The sequence below is a fragment of the Dama dama genome, chromosome X (genome assembly GCF_033118175.1).
Source record: "Dama dama isolate Ldn47 chromosome X, ASM3311817v1, whole genome shotgun sequence".
NCBI classification, from domain to species: Eukaryota; Metazoa; Chordata; class Mammalia; order Artiodactyla; family Cervidae; genus Dama; species Dama dama.
In genome coordinates, this window is record NC_083714.1 from 117,087,098 (window position 1) to 117,111,189 (window position 24,092).

Below are 24,092 nucleotides of genomic sequence, written 5' to 3' on the forward strand. Positions count from 1 at the left end.
GGTTGATTTTGTAGATCTTTTTTCTTCTCTTGTATTTCTTGACTATATAAGTCCATTTAACATTTGTTGTAAAGCTGGTTTGGTGGTACTGAATTCTCTTAACTTTTGCTTGTTTGAAAAGCTCTTTATTTCTCCATGAATTTTGAATGAGATCCTTGCTGGATACAGTAGTCTTGGTTGTAGATTTTTCCCTTTCAGTACTTTAAATATATCCTCCCATTCCCTTCTGGCCTGCAGTTTCTGCTGAAAGATCAGCTGCTAAGCGTATGGGGTTTCCCTTTTATGTTACTTGCTGTTTCTCCCTTGCTGCTTTTAAAATTCTTTCCTTCTCAAGATTACTTTGGCTATTCGAGGTTTTTTGTAACTGGAGGAATCAACCTGCCTGACTTCAGACTCTACTACAAAGCCACAGTCATCGAGACAGTATGGTACTGGCACAAAGACAGAAATATAGATCAATGGAACAGAATAGAAAGCCCAGAGATAAATCCACGAACCTATGGACACCTTATCTTTGACAAAGGAGGCAAGGATATACAATGGAAAAAAGACAACCTCTTTAACAAGTGGTGCTGGGAAAACTGGTCAACCACTTGTACAGGAATGAAACTAGAACACTTTCTAACACCATACACCAAAATAAACTCAAAATGGATTAAAGATCTAAATGTAAGACCAGAAACTATAAAACTCCTAGAGGAGAACATAGGCAAAACACTCTCCAACATAAATCACAGCAAGATCTTCTATGACCCACCTCCCAGAATATTGGAAATAAAAGCAAAACTAAACAAATGGGACCTAATGAAACTTAAAAGCTTTTGCACTACAAAGGAAACTATAAGTAAGGTGAAAAGACAGCCCTCAGATTGGGAGAAAATAATAGCAAATGAAGAAACAGACAAAGGATTAATCTCAAAAATATACAAGCAACTCCTGAAGCTCAATTCCAGAAAAATAAATGACCCAATCAAAAAATGGGCCAAAGAACTAAACAGACATTTCTCCAAAGAAGACATACAGATGGCTAACAAACACATGAAAAGATGCTCAACATCACTCATTATTAGAGAAATGCAAATCAAAACCACAATGAGGTACCATTACACGCCAGTCAGGATGGCTGCTATCCAAAAGTCTACAAGCAATAAATGCTGGAGAGGGTGTGGAGAAAAGGGAACCCTCTTACACTGTTGGTGGGAATGCAAACTAGTACAGCCGCTATGGAAAACAGTGTGGAGATTTCTTAAAAAACTGGAAATAGAACTGCCATATGACCCAGCAATCCCACTTCTGGGCATACACACTGAGGAAACCAGATCTGAAAGAGACACGTGCACCCCAATGTTCATCGCAGCACTGTTTATAATAGCCAGGACATGGAAGCAACCTAGATGCCCATCAGCAGATGAATGGATAAGGAAGCTGTGGTACATATACACCATGGAATATTACTCAGCCATTAAAAAGAATTCATTTGAACCAGTCCTAATGAGATGGATGAAGCTGGAGCCCCTTATACAGAGTGAAGTAAGCCAGAAAGATAAAGAACATTACAGCATACTGACACATGTATATGGAATTTAGAAAGGTGATAACGATCAACTGTGGTTTTATTTCCACCTCTGCATGTGGGTCGTCCACTGGCGTTTGCTCCTGAGGTTTGCTCCTGGAGAATTTGGGTTTGCCCCTGTGAGGGCCAAGTGTGGAGGTGGTGCAGCTGCTTGGGTTGCAGGGGTTCTGGCAGCACTAGGTACGCAGGGGAGTTGACGGCTAGGGCAGCAGGAAGTATAGTGCTCTAGAAGGGTATGGAAACCAGTATTGACCAATACACTCCAGTATTCTTGCCTGGAGAATCCCCCTCCAGGGGGGTCGCAAAGAGTAGGACTCAACTGAAGCGACCCTTCGTGCATAGACACAAGACTTTTTTTGCCTGTGGCAGCTCTACCCCAGTGAGGTTGAGCGTGAAGGTGGCGCAGTTGCTTGGCTTGCAGGGACCCTGGTGGTGCCAAGTGTGCAGGGACACGGACTGCCTCTGCCACAGAGGTTATGGCCCTATCAGAGTCTTGTTTTGAGTCTCATAGCTGGCGATCAGGAGGCCTCTTTGGCCAGTCTTTCTCTGTAGTTCCACCCGTTCGGGCACTTAGAAGGCTCCCTTGCCTGGGGTCCGTCTCTGTTGTTCGGCGTGTCAGGCACATAGAGGGGCCCCCCTGGCTGGGGTCCTACTCTGTAGATCAGTGCATTGGGCATTTAAAGGGGCACCCTGGGTGGGGTCCGGCTCTGGAGTTCACTGCATCAGGCATTTGATGGGCCAGCCTCGCTATTGTTCAGCTGCGGATGCTGGCCCTGTGGGGACAGGCAGGCTATGGAGATGGCTCCACCCCCCTATGCATGACTCAGCAGTATCGCCTTGCTTCCATGGTTGCCCAGCTTTCCTCCACTGTTCCCACCACGATCTCTTCCCTCACATCCCCTCCATCCATCTCTCCACGGTCAACAGAAGCCCTTGCCCTGGGATCGCTCCACACTCCCCAAACTCTAGCTCCCAGCCGCTGCGCCTTCCAGGGGGCCCTCATCCCTATCCAGGGTATGTATGGCTTCAGCAAGGACTGTCTGATTCTCATTCCATTTATACTGCCACAGATCAGCTGTTTCACTCTAAGCCTTAAATGTTTCTCCTCTGACTCAGACAATCGCCCTGATGTGGGGATCAGACCCCTGCTTCAGTTCTCCCACCTGCCGAGGGGAGATCCAGTCCTACTAACACTCCTGCTTTCCCCCCAAGTTCCTTCATCCTACCGATTTCTGTGGTTCTATATATTCTTTTCCTCTGGTCAGGTACTCCTGTCTGCTCTCAGCGGGTGTTCTGCATGAACTTCTGTCTGAAGGTGTATTCCTGATGTATCCGTGGAGAGAGATGTACTGATGTACTCCACATCCACCTACTCCTCTGCCATCTTGTTCTTCCCTGAAATTTATTTTTTATTCTATCTGACATATATTTGTGGTTATTTGATATAATGCAGGGATACAAGGTTTATTTTTCAAAGTATATTTAATAAATTTTAAGAAGGATTTTAGGTCCATTTTTATTGCAACAATTTTACAGTTTTTCTCATACTGAAGGATAATTTAGGCATTATAATAATGCATTTAATCTTTGTAAAAATGGGTAGAACTACATAGTATAGTGTTAGTTATTACTAGTAAATGTTTACTATATGTTTACAATCACTTTATATGATCACTGCCATGGAAGTATTTAGTGGATGTTTGTCAACTACTTGACTGTTAATGGGTAAATATTACAAAATTAGGAAAACTGGAATTAGATGGGAGAAGGAGAGAAGTAAAACAGTGTTCCTACAATATGCACTTCCAACATGTCTGCCATGTACCCCTTGGGAAAGAAGAAGAAATTGGGTCAGTACAAAGTGCTAGAAACTGAAGTGATCACCTTTAGGAATGAGGGTTGTGTTCTAAGTCAACCAGCAAAACCAGTCGAGAGTACTTTGTTTGAGTGCCCTTTCACATAGTTTTTACGGGTGGCACAAAACATATAGGACCTTCATCATTGTGGAGGTGACTTAGATAAGTGCTCCTGGATCCACTGGTGTCTTCCTGCTTATTGGTGGTGTTTAGTTGCTAAGTCATGTCTGACTCTCTTGCAACCTCATGGACTTAGCCCACCAGGCTCCTCCATCTATTGGATTTCCCAGGCAAGAATACTGGGGTGGGTTGTCATTTCCTTCTCCAGGAGATCTTCTTGACCCAGCAATTGAACCTGCATCTCCTTCACTGGCAAGTAAATTCTTTACCACTGAGCCACCAGGGAAGCCCCTTCCTTATGTCTATTTATGATTCATTTTTATTCTTTGTGTTCATAAAGTTCAACATCCACAGAACCACAAGTAGATGAGATTTTAAGTCAATATCTACACCCAGGGAAAAGTTCAGGTTTTTTGCAGCCTGAGGTTTTCACAATTCAAGGTGGGGGGTTTCTTCAAGAGAAATAATGCAAAATTACAAAGATGAAAGTAGGTACAGGGTCTGGGAGGGTGAAAAAGTTAAGACTCATAAAGTTTATGCTCTTTTAGTGTCAGAGTAAGTCTGACCAGCTAACATCACTAAATGTTTCAGTAATATTTTATGGTCAGATTTAATAATTTGTATGCGTAGAGGTGAAGTGCTTTAAGGGTGATGAGCTTAGAATATTATATTACTAATAGCCAATATTTATTAGGTATATCATAAAACATATAAATTCTTAACATATGTTATTTAATTAAATTTGAACCAAAGAGAGAAGAGAGACATGTGATTATTATCTCTATTTGTGAAGTGATGATGAACACCTGCATGTTAAGTGGGAGTTAAGAAAAGGAAATAACAAACTTTAGGACTACAAGATGAATTTAATATATGGGCTCAGAAGAAAGAAGCTTCAAGTAGTGTGCCCAGATTTCTAATATAAGAAACACATCAAATCCCACCATCTGACATGAAAAAAATTATATAATGAGGAACAAATAAATGGAGAATAATAATGCACTAATTTTGAATTTGGGGGATATAGCTCTAGATTTATCTATCTACTTGGATATATATTTGCATGTATATTTAGGTATGCATGTCTAGTCTGCCTCTGAATATATAAGTTGAACAATACTATCAAGCAATTATCCTTCAATTAAAAATAAATTAAAAATGGAAAAAATATGTAAGTTGGAAACAGAAGGAAAAGGGTAGGAAAAGATAAATATTGGTGATGTTAATGGTAATTATAACCATGGGTGTATACAAAATCCCCTAGGGGAGGGGTAAAAAGCAGTAATAGCCCCATTAGGGCAAAAAGAGTCTTGAAGCGTCCCATATTGATGACGTAAACAGAAGAATCTACAGAGACTAAGAAGAAATCTTGTCAAGGGGATGGAGAAGAAATGCAAGAAACAAGGATAAAACCTTGATCTCAAGTGTCTAGAATTCTAAGAACACATACTTAATCATCCAGGTTAAACACTATAGATATCCTGTAAGATGTAGACTGAGAATGGTCCATTGAAAGCAACCAGCTGTTTTGCTCCAGTGGTAGCACAAGCCAGATCTGAGAAGCTGAGAATGTCACACACAAAAAGAAACTGCAAATGCATATCCCTCTACTGGGAAGTATGTTTACCAAAGGAAAGGCATGCATTTCTTTAAGTTTTGAAGTTTGAGAACACTTGAGAGCCAAAAGTGAAGGAACTGCTACTCTCAGAGAAGACAGAGCTATGATAAATGATGGAGAAGAAAGAGCCCAAGAACAGGTTCTGTGATAACAGATACCTGTAGCAAGGTTGATAGAATAGATTCCTATTATTCAGAGGCTGGGGTGAAAGCAATAAGAGGGTTAAGGAAGAGTAAGTAGTTCCTATTCCTCCATGAGAGAGGAGATGCAGTCATTTGTCCAGTGGAGGCTGGAGATGAAGAAAAGACTGGAGTGAAGAGGGTGTTTATAAAGACTAATAACAGTGTGTAAAGATTGCTGTGAGAAATGCAAGAGTATAAAGATTAGCAAATAAAAGAATTAATGCCTAAAAAGGGTCTGAGACATAAATATATATCAGTAGGATTAAATGAGAAAATATACACAAACCAACCCTCACAATGCTTTATATATTGTCAGTGCTCACTAAACATTTAGATCTACCCCAGTCCACTATCATAAAGGAGTCACAGAATCTCTGAGATCTGTGAACTGGGACAAGTGATGTTTCTTTTCAAGGGGAAATTACTGTCATCCATACATACCTATTACATCTACAGAGATTGATGCACCTACTATATGCATATGCACTTTCCTTACAGCTTCATTTCTTTCTGATGAAAGTATTACAATGTTATATGGTAGAGTGGAAAAACATAATTCTTCTCTAAATGATGGGGCTGAAATAATATGGATTTAAGTAGATAATTTTTAATAATTTTGGTGATAGCTATGTAATCAGAACTGTGGAATTTTCATTACAAATTTCAAAAAGGTAAAGAGTAATAGGCAACATTAATATGAGAGGGCAGAAGATAGAGATTTTTAATACATCAAAAGTAAAACTTCAAGAGATTACTTTCACCCCTTTCCTGAAATTAGCAGGAACACTAGGCTATTTCCACTCTTCACATAAACACTTCTCATTACTTTCTTTCTCTATTCCATCCATAAAACACTTTTGTTTTTGAATTTATTTATTCCTAGGAATTCTCTGGTTTGTTCTCTTCAAATTCAAATGAAGAGAAATGAAAAAAAAAAACCAATTATCTGGTTTGTTCTATTGAAAAAAATAAGTTTTCTAAACCCTCAAATCTAATATTCCTTGTTTCAAATTCCAATAGAAGCTTATTTATTAAAGTGAAAATGCTTACATTCTTTTCCTTTTCATTAATCAAGTCCACTGCTTCAAAATAGAATGTACATTGTTAAGGGTACATATGTTACTTGACCTGCCACTATTCTGAGCTAGAATACTGTTTTTGTAAACATACGTTACTTAAATGTGTACTGAAGGAAATGAAAACAGAAACTAGGATTGAAAGCTTCATCTAAAAACTCAACCACATAGAGAAATAAGTTAGACATGAACCATGACTGGTTAATTACACTGTAAAAGTTTTATGCACAATTATTTAAAATTGCTTGCAGTTCTATTTTTTCTTAATTTTCACCAAAATCTTCTTACTAAAATGGACAGTTAACAGTTTATATGAAAGATAAATATTAGTTTTAGAAAAATATGTGAGTAAAAGACTTTTACATATCAATCAGTCATACTTATTTATAATTAGACAGAATCAATATGCCAAAGTATTCCTAAGACTATACTGTGAGTTTCATGCAAGTCTATACTATGTATCCTTGTTATCTATTTTCTCAAAATGAATTCTTTTTTAAAATTTTAATTATCCTCTATAATCAACTGTATTAATACTGGCTATATTGGTGGGCATACTCTATGTAAGTACCTCTCTATCAATACTTATCCCATTGTATTACAAGGGCTACTCATCTGTTAGTTCTTCAAAGGGATGAAAATGGCAACTTTCATTATTTTGCCCAAAGGAATTCATGCTCAATAGTGTTGTTAAAAAAATAGCTGAATAAGTGAATGGCCTGAACAGACAATACTAGCCAGGTTTATAATGCACACAGCTTTATCCAGTTATCTCAAAAGGGAATAAAATGTTTATGAAAATAAATTCTTCACTTAAAAATGTAATAGCACATAGAAAAGCTGAACATATTAAAGATTAAGAAAGAAGACAACAACGTAACATGAAAGATCTCAAACTGAGAGCTGGCCAGTCAAACATGAACTCACATTTCTTTGTCTAGCTCAGAATCTTATCTTTACTTTTGAAATTTGAGTATGTAAACAGGGCATCTATTCTTCAGTTTGTCATAGGTTTCATCATCCCTATTGCCACAGACCAGACCCAATTCATAAATACTTGTTACCTGCCTGACCACTTGGCATTTGAAACTGGGATCTCAGATCTCCTAGGAAGGCAAAGTGAACAGATTACTCTGTCCCTGAAACGTCTAAATCGTTTCAGATTTAGAAAAAATTTTAGAGCTAAAACAAAGCCATAGGAAAATAACAAATAAACAGCCCAAGTAAAGAAATTATATTTCTATTATTATCCACTAACTTGGAAAAAAAGTGGAAGAAAAATGTAAATTAATTTTGAATACTTTAGGCCAACAAAATTGAATCAAGAAGAATTAGATCATTTGAACAGACCAATCACTAAAAGTGAAAAAGAATTTGTAATTTAAAAACTCCTTACAAACCAAAGTCTATGACAAAATGGCTTCACAGGCAAATTATACTAAACATACAAAGAAACACTTACACTGATCCTTCTCAAACTCTTCCAAAAAACTGAAGAGGAGGGAACACTCCCAAAAGCATTCTACAAAGCCACCATCACCCTGATACTAAAACCAGTCAAAGACACAATCAAAAAAGAAAATCATAGGTCAATATCTTTCATGGATATAGATGTGAAAACTCTCAACAAAATATTAGCAAACAACACATAAAAAGTATCATACTCCATGACCAAATGGTATGCATCCCAAGTACATATGAATGGTTCAACATACACAAATTACAATGTAATATACCACATCAACAAAAGAAAGAAGGAAAAAAAAGCACATGATCATCTCAATTGGAAAAAAAATTGATAAAATTCAATACCCACTCATGATAAAAAAACTCTTACCAAAGTGGGTATAGAGGGAACATATATCATTATAATAAAGGCTATTTATAACAAACCCACAGCCAAGATAATACTCAACGATGAAAAGATGAAAGTGTTCCTGCTATAATCTGAAATAAGACAAGTCTGCCCACTCTGACCACTTCTCTTCAAAATAGTATTGCAAGTCCTAGCCACAGCAATCAGAAAAGAAAAAAAGAAATAAAAGGTATCCAAATTGGAGGGGAAAAGGTAAAATCATCATTACATACAGATGATATGATACTAAATATAAAAAACCTGAAGACTCCACACCATAAACTACTGAAACTGATTCAGCAAGGTAGCAGGATACAAAGATTAACATACAAAAATTGGTTGCATTTCTTTACACCAACAATGAAGTTCCAGAAATGGAATGTTAAAAAAAAAATACCTTTTAAAATCACACCACCAAAAATAAAATATTTGGGAATAAACCAGAGCAAGCAGGTGAAAGATTTATATGTTGAGAACTATAAAACATTAATAAAGGAAATTGAAAATGACTCAAAAAAATGGGAAAATAACCCATGCTCTTGGGTTGGAAGAATAAAATACTGTTTAAATGGCCATACTACTCAAAACAATAAACATATTTAATGTGATCCCTGTCAACTTACTCATGACCCTTTCCACAAAGCTAGAACAAATCATCCTAAAATTCACACGGAACCACAAAAGACCCAGAATTGCCAAAGGAATCTTGAAGAAAAAGAACAAAGCAGGAAGCACAACCCTTTCAGACTTCAGACAATACTACAAAGGTAGCATGATATGGGGTCAGACATGGGGTCAATGGAAGAGAATAGAGAGCCCAGAAATAAACCCACACACCTACATTCAATTAATTTCCGACAAAGTAGGCAAGAATATACAATAGGAAAAGACAGCTCTTCAGCAAGTAGTGTTGGGAAAGCTGGACAGTTACATGTAAATCAATGAGGTTAGAACACACCCTTTCTGTATACACAAAAATAAAGTCAAAATGGTTTAAAGATTTAAGTAGAAGACATGACACAATCAAATTCCTAGAAGAGAATAGGCAAAATATCCTTTGACATAAACTGCTCCAGTTTGCCTACATCAGTCTCCCAAGACAACAGAAATAAAAAGAAAATTAAACACATGGGACCTAATCAAACTTACAAACTTTTGCACAGCAAAGAAACTATAAACAAAATAAAAAGACAACAGAATGAAAGAAAGAATTTATAAATGATGTGACAGGCAAGGGCTTAATCTCCAAAATATATAAACAACTCAAACAACTCAATAACAACAACAACAAAAAAACTAACAACCCAATTGAAAAATGGGCAAGAGACCTTAACAGACATTTCTCCAAAGAAGACATACAGACAGTCAATAGGCACATGAAAAGATGATCAACATCACTAATTATTAGAGAAATGCAAATCAAAACTTCAATGAGGTACCACCTCAAACTAGTCAGAATGGCCATCATCAAACAATCTACAAACAGTAAATGCTGGATAGAGTGTGGAGAAAGGGAACTCTCCTACACTGCTGGTAGGAATGTAAGTCGGTATAGCCACTATGAAAAACAGTGTGCAGGTTCTTAAAAAAAAACTAAAATTAGAATTACCATATGATCCAGTGATCCTACTACTGGGCATATATCCAGACAAAACTATAATTCCAAAAGATACATGCCCTGCTATGTTCATAGCAGCATTGCTCACAATAGCCAAGACATGGGAACATTGTCCATCGACAGAGGAACGTGATAAAGAAGATATATATATAAAATGAAATACTACTCAGCCATAAAAAATAATGACATAATGCCATCTGCAGCAACATGGATGCTAAAAAAGGACCTTATCCAGATGAAAGATAAATTACTCATAAATGAAACTTTTCTCCTCTGAAATGTTCTTGCTACCAATATCCTTCCTATCCTTTAGAGCCAATCTAAGCCTCAACTCCAGTGCAATTTCTGCACCCAAGTTCACTGTGACAGCAAGAAATTACCTTCCTCAAAAAGAACTTAAGGTCTTAATCAGACAACCACTCTTTAATAAAGACAGGCTGGCAAATTTCAGTAAATTTCAGTACCAGTATTTGGCACCTGAATTCAGTACATAATTTAAATTACTGTGATGTAGTATATCAGTTATTTACAATGTAAAGTATCATTAAACAATTTGTATTTATGTAGCTGCACCTTCTTTTCAATTACATTATGAAAAACCTATTAAGATAATCTCTTCTTTGTATTTTAAAATTGCACAATACCCAAGCCAGTGCTAGATATTGCAGTCTACACATTAACATTACTGGTTACCTGTTTTTCCTGCAGGTTTATTTCCTTGATACTGAGCCAATTCAACTTGAGTTTCTGGAATCTGAGGAATGCAGACTGTCTTGGGGATATCAAAATGTTCCGGAAGGCTCAGTTCTGCTTTGTATACAATGGACTTTGGCTTTTTCAACTTTGAAACATTAAGGAGCATACACATCTGCAAATAAACAGAGTAAAATTAGACTGTAATTATCTTTCCCGTTGCCTCCAAAATGAAAAAAACAGTGTTAGACTTAGACTCCAAATATGGGGAAAAGAATCCCTCAAGAGATTGAATTTGTTCATTGCTTTAGACATACTACTGTTTAATTGGCATGAGACAACAGTAACATGTTTCATAGACTCAAGAGAGTCACCCTTTATTGAGAGATACTCAATGTCCCCTGCTCTAATCTTTTCAGTGTTGAGGATTTCATTGTCTCAGGAAGAGATCATTCCATTAGTGAACATGCCACTAGAAAAAGTACTTCCCTCCTTGAGTTGAACCTTGTGTTACTTAACATCTACCTGTCAGCTCTAGTTCTTATTAGCAGTACAGTTAGTCCCCTCTCTTTTGCTAATGACAGTTTGGAGAAAAAAAAATATGCTTATAAAAAACTAGGTCCTACCCCTCCACAAACCTCCCGGTATTCCTTTCAAATAGGTTTGATATCTTTAGTCCATTCAAACTTTACTTATACAATGTGGGTTAGAACTTGCCCCCATGAATATGCTCTATCTAGAGATACAATTGTATCTAGAGATACAATTTCATTCAATATTGTCCTTACTGAAATGGGACAACAAAGAAAAACCCAGCTCCCTGAGTATGAACCAAGCAATATTTATTTTTATCTGGTCCCTCTACCGCTAAACACATAGTACAGTCTAATGGTTAGACTAACTCTTCTTGAAGCCAGACTGCATGCATTTATAACCCGATTCTAAGTAAGCTTGGCCAGGTTATTAATCAAAGCCATAAAGTCTTTATTTGCAAAATAATAATATTATTTTATTATTATTACAATATTATTAACATTGTAATATTGTAACACAATTAATTTGTATTAAATACAATTAATTTGTATTACTGTATTGTAATACAATTAATATTGTAATATTGTATTATTAATACAATAATATTACATATTGCCTATCCCTGGTGTATTTAAAATATAAACAAATTCCAGGTCCTTGACACATATTTTAAGTATTCAATAAATATTGCCTGTCATTATCATTGCCATTGTTGTCCTTGCCATCATCATGATTGTGATCATGCTACCATTACTCAACAAAAATTAGTTTTAGTTCCTCTGGCAGTAATCTCATTCACTGCGTTTGTTATCTATAAAATTCACAAATACTTATTTCTCATAAAGCCACATTTTCTACCTACTTTATTTTGACAATTAAAATAATGTATATGCAGAAAGGTAAATTAATTCACTTATATTTTTATTATTTTGATTTGGTTTATTTTTCTAGTCATTATGAACAACTTTTCTATTCATATCAGTAGCTAGTTCTTTAACCCAAAGTGTACCATCTGCCTTCTATATCCGCAAGTCATTCAAAATAATATGTACGGATACAGACTCTCTTCTTGATCAGACTCTAGTTAGGTTCCTCCAAGCCCTCTTCTCAATTAGGCCTCAACTTTAGCCTATAGAAAATGCAGATTCTGAGCACAAAAGATTTTGTCCACCCCTCTCCCTCATACACACACACAAAGAGACTAGAACAAGTGCTAATAACGTCTCTAACAGCTTAAGTCATATCCCAAGGATGACTCCAGTCCCCCTTAAAGTGCCTATCTGGGAAAGTTCAGTGCTGCCATGCTGCCAGGAGAGTTTACTGTTTGTTCCAGCCAAAATAGGCTACCCCCTCACCCCCCAGAACAGTTACTTAAAAAAGCTGGCAATTATAAATCCCTTCTTTTGAGATGTAAATCTACCACCCAGAACTGTCCTCTCCAGGACCTCAGAACCCTCTCTTTGAAATACAAAAATTCAAGGAGCTAATGTACCCAGCCAGGTGGGTACTTAGTTCTAACTTGAATCACTACCTATCTCTGGTCATAAAGATTCCAGAAGTTTGCTTCTCTTTATAAGCATCAATTAACAAGTTCAGATCACTGTGACCAACTCCTTCCTACTTCTTGTAAACTTCTGTATATCCCTGACATTTCTCAGGCTCCAGCACACTCTCTCTCCTGAGTTCAGTTCATGCTGGGTCCTTCTCCCTGATGCAACAGTTACTGAATAAATTCATCCTTGCTTTACCTAGTATCTGTCTTTGTTTCTCTTTGATAGTATTGACAGGTACTTACTTCGCAATTTGAAGATTTGAAGTGCACTTACATTTGGCAAATACAAAAACCTTTTCTTTACCCTACTGAATCCTCACCAAGGGGATCTTTTAGATTTCCTTTTTAAAAATGTCAAAATTTCAAAATTTCAATGAATCTCTTTGCCATTTATCCCAGAGTACAAAGTATGAGTTTTAAAATGTAAAATTGAGGAAGGTAATAGAAAACATTAGGTAACTCCCTTGCAAGCTCTGAATCTTTCTAATACCACTGAGTATATCATTAGAGTTGGTTTATTAATGGCCAGGAGGATATGAATCCAATATGAGTTCTACATGTAAAGTGCCAGATATTCAAGTTCCTGACAAAAGATCCTGTCTCCCGCAGCATATAAAGTAGATACATCATAATGCTATTACCTTATAAATATTTCAACAATTCAAATTGCACATGGCTGTATAATAAAAAATTAGACATGTCATTTTCTTTGGCAGAAAAGTAGTTACCTTTATTCAATTAGATTTAGTTCTAAACAGATTTCAAGGATAATTTTAGAGTTTATTTGTTATATAGTTATTTTATGCTATCACAGAGAACTGTAGACTTTCATTTATTCCATTATACATTTTCATGGCAGTAAACTAAGAAATGAACATATGATCTGGAGGCTATACAGGGCAACAAAACAAGCCACGGACTGGGAGGTAAAAACCTAGGCCTATTTCTAATCTGTCACAAATCAGTGGTGTCACCTTGGGCTACTATCTTACTATTTTGGAGTCTTGGTTTACAGGTGTGTAAAAGTAAGAGGTTTACTATGTACTATGTGTCTCTGAGTGTTCAGCTTTATTTATTTTCCAGCTTTAAAATTTGTCTCTGCCCTGATCTAGGCTGTAATCTCTGTCCTGTCAGTGAGGACAACTTAAGATCTTTTAGGCCTTAGTCATTTCCTGTTTTGGGTATTACAAGTGTAATTCTATCTTCTCTCCATTTCTCCATGGATTCAATGAAGTAATTTGAAAAGTGCACATAAAAGCATTTGGGAAAAAATGTGTCAAGTACTACATAAGGAGAGGGTACTTTTAAAATCAATCTTGTTTATCGTTCTACTGCAAAAAGCATTAGCATTATCACCTTTCAAGAGTACAGTGATAATTACGCTTGAAAAGAAAACTATGACTACCCGTATAATGGCAGAGAAAGATGTGTCTATATGTTCTGATTTGATGTAGCTGATTTTCTTAAACTTGCACATTCAGCTCTTCTCTAGTTATTTCCTGTATTTAGACAGTTTTTGCTAAGAGAAAAGTGAAGGGAGTTTTGGGTTTGGAGAGTGGCTGGTGGAAGTAAGGGATTCTATTAAAAATGCAAGTGGGTAAAGCAGAACCTCAGGGTAGCATTCCAGCAGATCTGAAGAGGGACACAGTCTCTCAGGTCCAGGGAAAAGTTACAAAGGACGGATGTGCACGGGCCACAGGGAGCAAGCCTTCCTTGGGCACGTGAGGAACAGCAGGGAGGCCTGTGCCCAGGGAGGGATGGGAGTGAATGGGCTCGAGTGCAGACGCTGAGGTCAGGGAAGAGGATGGTTCAGTGGAGATGCTGGGGCTGACCAGGAGGGTCAGGAAAACTATTGTAAAGATGGTGGTTTTCATTCTGACACGACTTGGAAAAGCCAGGGGAGAAAAGGAGCAAAGTGCAAAGGTTTATATTTCGAAGATTTGCTTTGGTGGCTCTATGGAGATTTGACTGTACCTTATTTTAATTATAAAATAAAGGTCAAACTATGATAATAAGAATCTACAATAATAGTAACAACCACAACAAAGACATACATCTAGAAAGCACTATATACCAGGCACTACGCTAAGCATTTTACATAATTATGTCAGTTTTTATTAATGACCATTATTTCCTTATTACAAATATAAAAAATCAAAGCTAGAATTTTGTTTTCCAGAATCCAAACTGGGAATTTTAGAGTTACCAGCTCACAGTCACACAGCTGGACAGTGCTAGAGTCTGGTATCTGATCCCAGAATTGATCCTGCTTGGATGAACAACAGAATGACCTAGGCAACTTTTAGAACATGTTTGCACTCCTTTGTCTAGAACAATTCGATGTTCTAGAATGGGGTCTGGGCACTGGCATTAATTCTCCAGGGTCCCCTAATGTATAGCCAGAACTGAAAATTCCTGTGAAATAACCACCACAGTGTAATGCCTAAAATTACCTAGTACAACAGTTTGTTTCAGATTTATTATTTAATGAGGTAAAAAAGAAAAAAAGTTACAGAGCTGTCTTTGTGGGGAAAATCAGCTTTCATCATTATTTTTGTAAAACCATTGTTATGATTGAGTGTAACATCTCTGTACATTTTTAAAGATAGACTAATTTCAGTGCGTCCTCTTTCGTCCGTTCCTACCTCGATCTTGGTCAGTCCCAGGAGGGCAATGGCCACTCGGATGCTACTGCTCTCCAGAGTGCCCGTGAGCAGCCTTCTCTCATACTCTATCTTCGACATCTGTTGCTGTGCCGCAAAAGCCAAGGCCTTCTCCTTGGCTTCATTAGTCAGTGGCAATTTAAGGTCCACATCCAAGATTTGGTGGAGCTTACATTTCAAATACAGAACTGGATCATCCTTAGTAAGCACTAGGGGAAGGAAAAACAATCATGACTGCAACGATCATATATGCCCTTGAGACTGTTATCCAGGGTGGACTTGGGAGGTCTGAAATATCACACTGCAGTTGTGGCCTTTACTAACCAGAGTAAAAATAAACAGGTAACCCATTTCTGGACTGCAAGGAGATCAAACAAGTCAACACTAAAGGAAATCAGTTGAATATTCATTGGAAGGACTGAGGCTGAAGCTCCAATACTTGGGCCACTTGATGTGAAGAGCTGACTCATTAGAAAAGACCCTGATGCTGGGAAAGGTTGAAGGCAAGAGGAGAAGGGGATGACAGAGGATGAGATGGTTGGATGGCATCACTGACTCAATGGACATGAGTTTGAGCAAGCTCCAGGAGATGGTGAAGGACAGGGAAACCTGGTGTGCTGCAGTCCATGGGGTCACAAAAGTTGGACACAACTGAATGACTAAGCAACAACAGGAACACATTTCTAGTAGTTCTAATTCAGTAATTTAAGAGTAAGTTTTCAGGAATTAAAGATAATTTTCTCTCTAAAAAGTTCTAGTCATTGGCCATTGTTCTCCTATCAGTGATCGGAAGTAATAGGAGCAGAAAAAAAATGTAAAGAAAGACATCTCTCAAGGACTGGCAAGAACTGCAATTTTCTTTCAGTAACAACTTTACACTTTAAACTAGAACACTGCATGAAAGTATAGGTTGTATCATTAATATCATATAGGGCTTCCCAGGTGGCTCAGTGGTAAAGAACCCACCTGCCAATGCAGGAGACATAGGTTTGATCCCTGGAGGGCTCTAACTCTTCACGATCCCATAGACTGCGGCTCGCCAGGTTCCTCTGTTCATGGGATTTCCCAAGCAAGAATACTGGCGTGAGTTGCCATGTCCTACTCCAGGAAATCTTCCCGATCCAGGGATCGAACCCTCATCCTTTGCATCTCCTGAATTGGCAGGTAGATTCTTTACACTATAATCCATGAGGCTCTAGAGTCAAACACGACTTAGCAACTAACAACAAATTGTAATATATAGAATTTGGCACTGTAGCTATTTCCAAAATACTTGGAAAATGGAAAACTTTGCTGAGTAAATATTTTGAATGCCAAATTTCAATATTTATCTGAAGACTAAAATAAAGATTTAAAAAGAAGCACCCTTGACATTTTCTTAAGTGTTAAAATGGTGCTCTATTCCATGGATGCTGACATATTCAAGTTAAAAGGGAGCTTTTGAAACTGTAATTATATATTGGAAAAATGTGCTGTGAGAGTGCTTAGGCGACTCTATGAAGAACAATACCATCCTTCAACATTAGAAATTATATAAAATGCATGAATACTCTACCTTCTTCTGGAGAATTGCTATACTCAAGCAGAGTTGAAGAATCCATTGGAATGAATCTGGAAGGCAAAGGGATAATGCCTCTTCCTTCCAAAATATATATTAATTCTCCAATCTATAACAAAACCACATGATAATAATAAATTTTAAAAGCTCATGAAAAAATTAGGAGAATTCTTTAAAAACATGCATAGTGTATTACTAAGCAACATACACCCTAAACGGGTGGAGAAAGTAAGGATTAAATATAGCCCTGCCATAATATGAGAGAAATTTTGCATGCAACCAGAACACAGAGATGGATTAAGAAGGTTCCCAGGTGACATTGACAGAAGTTGATCCTTACAGTTATAGATATTCTTGGAAGACTGCTAGCTTAAAACAATTAAACAATTCAAGCAAATGAGAATGATAGTAAAGAATGTGGTGAGGATTACATGAGGTAACAACAATTTTTGTCATTTCACTTGTTATCTAAGATATTATATTTTTTGGTATATTTTTATTATGTGATCAATATACTTGTATATCATTTATGTATATGTTGTTTGCTCAAACATATCTTTAGAATAATCTCTAACCCTTTGCCTGGCACTTAGCAAGCACTTAAGAGATCCATTTAAATGGAGTGAGAGCAGGCTTGCCAAATTTCATTTGCATGTAAATAACCTGAAGATCTTAGTAAATGCAGAAGATCTAGTAATTTTTACTAAGCAGACGTGTACTTTTCAAACATAAATCCAAGCTAGCAATCTGAATTTCTTTTGTATGTGTGTTACTACATACAGCTGAGTGATCAATACTAATGATATAAAATTTTGAGATCTCACAAGCCACAGGTTACAGTCAAAGAATTTTTTTCCAGTAACTGGAGTGCAAACGCATCAGTTCACCAAAGGAAAAAAAATATTAATATTTTACTTTTAACTTTTTTCTCATGTTTATTTTTATCTAAAAATCAGTTATTTTAACTAAAGTGTAGTTAATGGAAGAAATTTTCACCTGCTGAGTTATGGGGAAGTCATTTGGGCTTATATATGATTTGGTTCAAGCTTCATGCTAACTAGAATAGCCTGTCTTACGGCCTGTGAAACATGAATTTTATACCTGCTTTAATAATTAAAGAAAGAATAAAAATCAAAACGGAGTAATTGTGGTCCAGGCATTCAAAATGCAGGTGGGTGGCTATTGTTGATATAGTTTCAGACAGTCCTGTCCTGCATCACTGAGAACTTGAATCTTCTGAACCTTTTCAAACTCAAGACCACTAGCCATTCTCAAAACAGCTGCAACCTTATGGCTTAAAGGTCTTCTCTATATGCAAAACAGAAAAAGAGACACAGATGTACAGAACAGACTTTTGGACTCTGTGGGAGAAGGCGAGGGTGGGATGTTTCGAGAGAACAGCATTGAAACATGTATATTATCTAGGGTGAAACAGGTCACCAGCCCAGGTTGGATGCATGAGACAAGTGCTCAGGCCTGGTGCACTGGGAAGACCCAGAGGGATTGGGTAGAGAGGGAGGTGGGAGGGGGGATCGGGATGGGGAATACATGTAAATCCATGGCTGATTCACGTCAATGTATGACAAAACCCACTACAATATTGTAAAGTAATTAGCCTCCAACTAATAAAAATAAATGAAAAAAATAAATAAAGGTCTTCTCTTATAGAGTTCATAAGTGTGCAAAAACTTGGGGCCCCAAACCAACCCTTGCTTAACAAGATCCTTCTTGCCAGATTCAATACTAATTCTTGACAAACAACTTATGTACCTTTTTGATTTTTGCCTATTTTAGCTTCCTACATTTTATAGTCTGGGGGAACATCATTCAAGTGCCTCTTGAATCTGTGTCCCAGGCTATAGTCCTCAATTAGACTCAAGCAAAATTTTTTTCTATTCCTGTTATAGACTGTTTATTGATGATTTGTGTCAACATAGTCTTCATAAGAAATTAGACTTGGTGAATATAGAGGTATAATAATTGTATGCTTTTTTTTTTCAATGTGGACCTGAATGAAACCAGATCTATATAGCTTGTCTACTCCTGAAAATGAATACCAACTCACAAGATTTAATACAAAAGAAGTAAACTGCTATTTCCCAGAATTTAGAAATACATTATTTAGAAAATATATTTTTATAAAATATAAATGATAAACATCTTCCTAGCCATTATTAGCCACTTTAAATATCAATAACTATGACTCCATTCAATTTCACTTAACTCTACGTCTTAGACAATATATCACTTCTCAAAAAAGTATTTCATCTAACTTGTTCACTTTCAAAGTTTTTTTTTATTAAAAAGAAACAATGTAATTGAAAATGATGGCTGTTCCAGCAAATTATTCATAAAAATCATTTATAGTATCATTTAATTATTTCCCTCCACTTTTCTAGAAATAAAATCAGACCAGCAAATAATACAAATGCAATAAAGAACTATTTAAAGTAGAGAAGCCCTTTACATTCCAAATCTAGAGGCAGTGACAAGGGAAATGAAATTATCTAACAAAAATAGGCACTTGTCAATGTAAGCTATCTTAAAAGTCATCTGTTAAATTTCCTTTCTGCTCTTATTACATATTGTCCAGTCTGCATATTTACTTGAATTTGCATTTTCCAGAAAGATGCCAACGCCCATTGTCAACTGTAAGAAACCCTCACAAAAAATATTTTGTTCTTCCTGTGTATCTAGTTAAATGCAGTTCTCAAACAATGCAGTTCATGCAACTTTACAAGAAGACCAGCGGTTAATGACCAGAAGGAAAGAACACAACACTAAATTGGCAGGAAAGTTTTAATTCCAGCTCTGCCACTAATTAGCTGGATAACCCTGGCCAAGTCATGGATACCCTCCAGATACAGATAACCTCAACCTTAAAAAAAATCAAAAAAGAAAAGAAAAAACACATTTCTAGACAGAAAATCAAATCCCTATGTTGTTTCATAGGTCTTAAATTCTACTTACGTTCTCATACTCGACCCAGATCTTACTATTTTTCTAATTTGTGTATTTGCATTGGCTGTACAATACTATATTATTTTGATAACTCAACAGGCAGGTGAGACCTGAGCTAAAATTTTAAAATGTTAAATTCCATACACTAGACAGAGATCATCAATCATTGACTGTGACTATTTATTTGACTTTGTAATAATTATAACATGAAACTGACCAGTAAGAATAATTGCCATTCTTTTAAAGTACTATTTTTCATAGAATGACTGAGCTAAGAGATTCAGTGAAGGTGAGAAGAAGGCATATAAAAAGATTAAATGCTTGCACTAAAAAGTTCAGCTTTTTAAACATAATTTTAACACAACGTTAATTACATTCCTGAGAGATTATTCCACAGACATTTTGAGAAGGCAACATATATTTAAATGGCACAACATATGAATTGATTGTTCAATAAAAACACATGATATACTATAGGAAAACATCTCTCAAATAAACATTAGGCTGGGCTTAGAATCCAGAAGTTACTGTGGCAATAAGTTTAACAATCTCTCTTTGCCTTTATCACCATATTTTTCAGAAGTTTCTATTCACATTTTTTCCCCCAATTTGCTCTGCAAGTAAATGAAAATTTGCTTTCTCTGCAGAAGTGAACATCACTGAAACTGCCAGTAAGGTTGATCTTCATATACAGTGCTCTCATCCCCTTTTTTTCCCCAGATTCAACATCATCTCTTCTTCTTTCACCATTGCTTCTCACATTCTTCTGTTTGACTGCTATTAATAGTAAGGGAAAGCAGAGGGCTGTAGAGGATGGATGTGTGTGGAGTAGTGTAATAGACTGCAAGTCTTCCAGCCAGTCTCTTGGTCTCCCAGTTTGCCTTTAACTCTTAGTCTACTTTCTGTTTTGGCTCCAGAGATGTTTTCCAAAGTAAAATAAAATCAGATCATGCCTATGCTCAGTGTCTTTTATTGGACTCCTGCTTTCAATAATAAAAATAAATTGAGTTCTGTTCAGTTGCTCAGTCGTCTCCCAACTCTTTGCGACCCTATGGACTGCAGCACGCCAGACTTCACTTCCCTGTCTATCACCAACTCCTGAGGCTTGCTCAAACTCATGTCCATCAAGTCGGTAATGCCATCTCATCTTCTATTGTCATCTTCTACCACATCTTCTGTTGTCCACTTCTCTTTCTGCCTTCAATCTTTCCCAGCATCAGGGTCTTTTCTAAAGAGTCAGCTCTTCACATCAGGTGGCCAAAGTATCAGAGCTTCAGCATCAGTCCTTCCAATGAATATTCAGGACTCATTTCCTTGAGGATGGACTGGTTTGATATCCTTGCAGTCCAAGGGACTCTCAAGAGTCTTCTCCAACATCACAGTTCAAAAGCATCAGTTCTTCGGCACTCAGCTTTCTTATTCAAGTTAACATTCAGGGCCCTCTTCATTTTTAGTTTGACTTATCCATTGAAGCCACTGTCTGTCATTTCCAACATTCTATTCTCAGAACTGGCAATCCAAGTATTCATGAAGTTCAATGCTTAGTTCAACCTCACATTCTTAGAATCTTCTCCTGAGCATACTTCTCTGCCCAGACTCTGTTTACTAGCAAATTTCTACTCATCCTTCTTAACCAAACTCCTATTATCAATCAATTAACCCAGACTCTGCTATGCATTCTTCCCACGACTCCAGAAATGGTCACAATCTGTGTTATAGAAACAAGTGGACATGTCTAGGACACCGTGCATACAAGGAAAGAGTACATCTTGCAAGGGGCATCTTACTGAGGGCAAGGTCATCCCAGCATAAGGCTGCATCCATTGAAGGAAGAAGTGCATTTTTCTAATTCTCATGGCTGTGCCATATGTTCAGCAAGCATTTTTCATAAACCAGGAGGGAGCATCTACTTCAAACTAACACCAAGTTTTTGTGTGAGCTGGGCCAGACTTATGCAAGTTGTCTTGTCCACTGAAATGTGATTCCCTTGGATTCAGTATTCCTATTCTTTCTGTGTATTTACTCTCTCCATGCCTAGAAAACTGGTTTTATACAGTTGGTGAATTAAACTCTGTTGGGAGGAGTGAACTGAATAATAAAATGAGATTAATGAGAATACGGCTTGAGGGTGTCAAATTTTTAAATTTACAATAAGCCATACTCCATATTCTATGGTTTTCTTTAAGAAGGAGAGGGTTTAAAATTTGTAACTAGCAGATAAATAAATTCTGGAGATCTAAGGCACAGCAGAGTAATTATAGTCAACAATAGTATATGATAAACTTCCAAGTTGCTAAGAATAGATCTTAATTATTTTCAAGAAAAAAAGAAACAATATGACGTGATAAATGCATTAGCTAACATGACTGTAACAGGGCTTCCATGGTGATTCAGATGGTAAAAAGTCTGCTTGCAATGCAGGAGATCTGGGTTCAATTCCTGGGTCAGGAAGATCCCCTGGAGAAGGAAATGGCAACCCACTCCAGTACTCTTTCCTGGAGAATTCCATGGACAGAGGAGCCTGGGGGGCTACAGTCCATGAGGTCACAAAGAATCGGACACAATTGGTCCTTTACCAGAACATGACAGCAGTAATCATATTGCCACATACAAGTGTATCAAACCAACAGAGTATATATCTCAAAATTATACAGTGTAATCTATCAATTATATCTCAATAAGTATCTCAAAAAAAGGATGAGAGGGTCCATAAAATTAACATGGATTTGGGAAAACAGGAATTACTGTTTCCTCATCTTCTACATGTCACTTGAAGTACAGTCTCCTGGAGCTAACATTTTGGTACCCCAGAGGTATGTGGAATCTTTACAGAATAACTGGTTGTATCATTGATAAGGAACCTAGAGGAGATCCCCCTAAATAAATAACTGCCATTGGGCACAAAATTCTCATTTTCAGATTTTCTTCTTATATTTTTTTTTTCTAAAAAGGTTGCAGTGCTTAATGTATGATGATGATTTCACAGTAACAGGGGAGGGTAGGTGAGGTCAGAGGAAGTCCTGTAGTGTGGAGGGGCTCAAGCTCTGTCCATCTTTGTGAACATTTACCACTTTGGTGGGCTCCCCTGGTAGCTCAGTTGGTAAAGAATCCACCTGCAATGCAGGAGACCCACTTCGATTCCTGGGTGGGGAAGATGCCCTGGCGAAGGGATAGGCTACCCACTCCAGTATTCTTGGGCTTCCCTGGTGGCTCAGCTGGTAAAGAATCCACCTGCCATGCGGGAGACCTGGGTTCCATATCTGGGTTGGAAAGATCTTCTGGAGAAGGGAAAGGCTACCCATGCCAGTATTCTGACCTGGACAATTCCATGGAATGTATAGTCCATGGGGTTGCAAAGAGTCAGAGACAACTGAGCAACTTTCACTTTCACCACTTTGGTGGAGACTTCAAAGTTCACCTAACCTGACCCTATATAGCCAGCAGGAATCCTGTGGTTAATAAATGTTTCAAAGTGTTGATGGGCCAATTGGGATTTCACTTTCTCTCTGCTTCCCAGGGAACAAGTCAGGGGTTTGGCCTGTGGGGAGGAGTGTAGTTACCAAAAGAAAAAACAAAAATGCGGTTGTAGCAAATCAAATGAAAAATCAAAGGGCAAATGAATTGTAGCTTGCTATTAAAAATCATGGAAAATAGAAAAAACCATTAGCAAATGATACTTAGTCCCTCCAGCTATAAAAATAACTTTCATAAAACTGAAGTTAGTTTGCCTAAATGTAAAATTACATAAAGATTTTAGCATAACATAACATTTTTACCTTGCTAGCAAAGGCAAAATAAGCAAAATCAATATTGTTATCAGTATTATTTAAGTCTGCACATTAATTATGATTGAAAAAGTTGTACACTGGAATAATTACATATACATAGCAGAGACTGCCAGCTTAATTTCTGCATTAGTAGAGACAGAGAGGCTGAGGGAAAATGAAACGAGTGACAGAGCAAAAAGTCATGTGAGGGGTTCCACTTATTTATGCAAATCTAAGGGAGATGGCCAGAGTGAAATACAATACATTTAACAACTGGTGTGGCACAGCCTGAGACTAAGCTGCTGTAAACCACACGTCAACAAGAAGGCCCTGTGGGGTCTTCTACCTGGCAGCAGGCACCCTTGCCCACTCAACTTCTGATCTGATGTGGCAGGGCTGATGCTCTCTTTGGTGTGGGGACCCTGGTGCAGGGACCCTGGTGCAGGATAGGACCAATTTGCAGCAT

The 24,092-nt window shown here is 37.2% G+C and overlaps 1 protein-coding gene across 1 annotated transcript in view; it reads right to left on the reverse strand.

Moving 5' to 3' along the window:
• The window catches only part of LOC133052842 (cilia- and flagella-associated protein 47-like), a 167,040-nt gene extending 151,616 nt beyond the window's left edge, over positions 1 to 15,424 (reverse strand). Inside the window, exons 1-2 of the mRNA XM_061137675.1 lie at positions 15,323 to 15,424; positions 10,592 to 10,766 (exon numbers count right to left, since the gene is read on the reverse strand). Of these exons, the coding sequence (XP_060993658.1) occupies positions 10,592 to 10,766; positions 15,323 to 15,421 (274 nt within the window). The 5' untranslated portion in view covers positions 15,422 to 15,424. The remainder of the gene's footprint in view (positions 1 to 10,591; positions 10,767 to 15,322) is intronic.
• Positions 15,425 to 24,092: the final 8,668 nt, after the last annotated feature.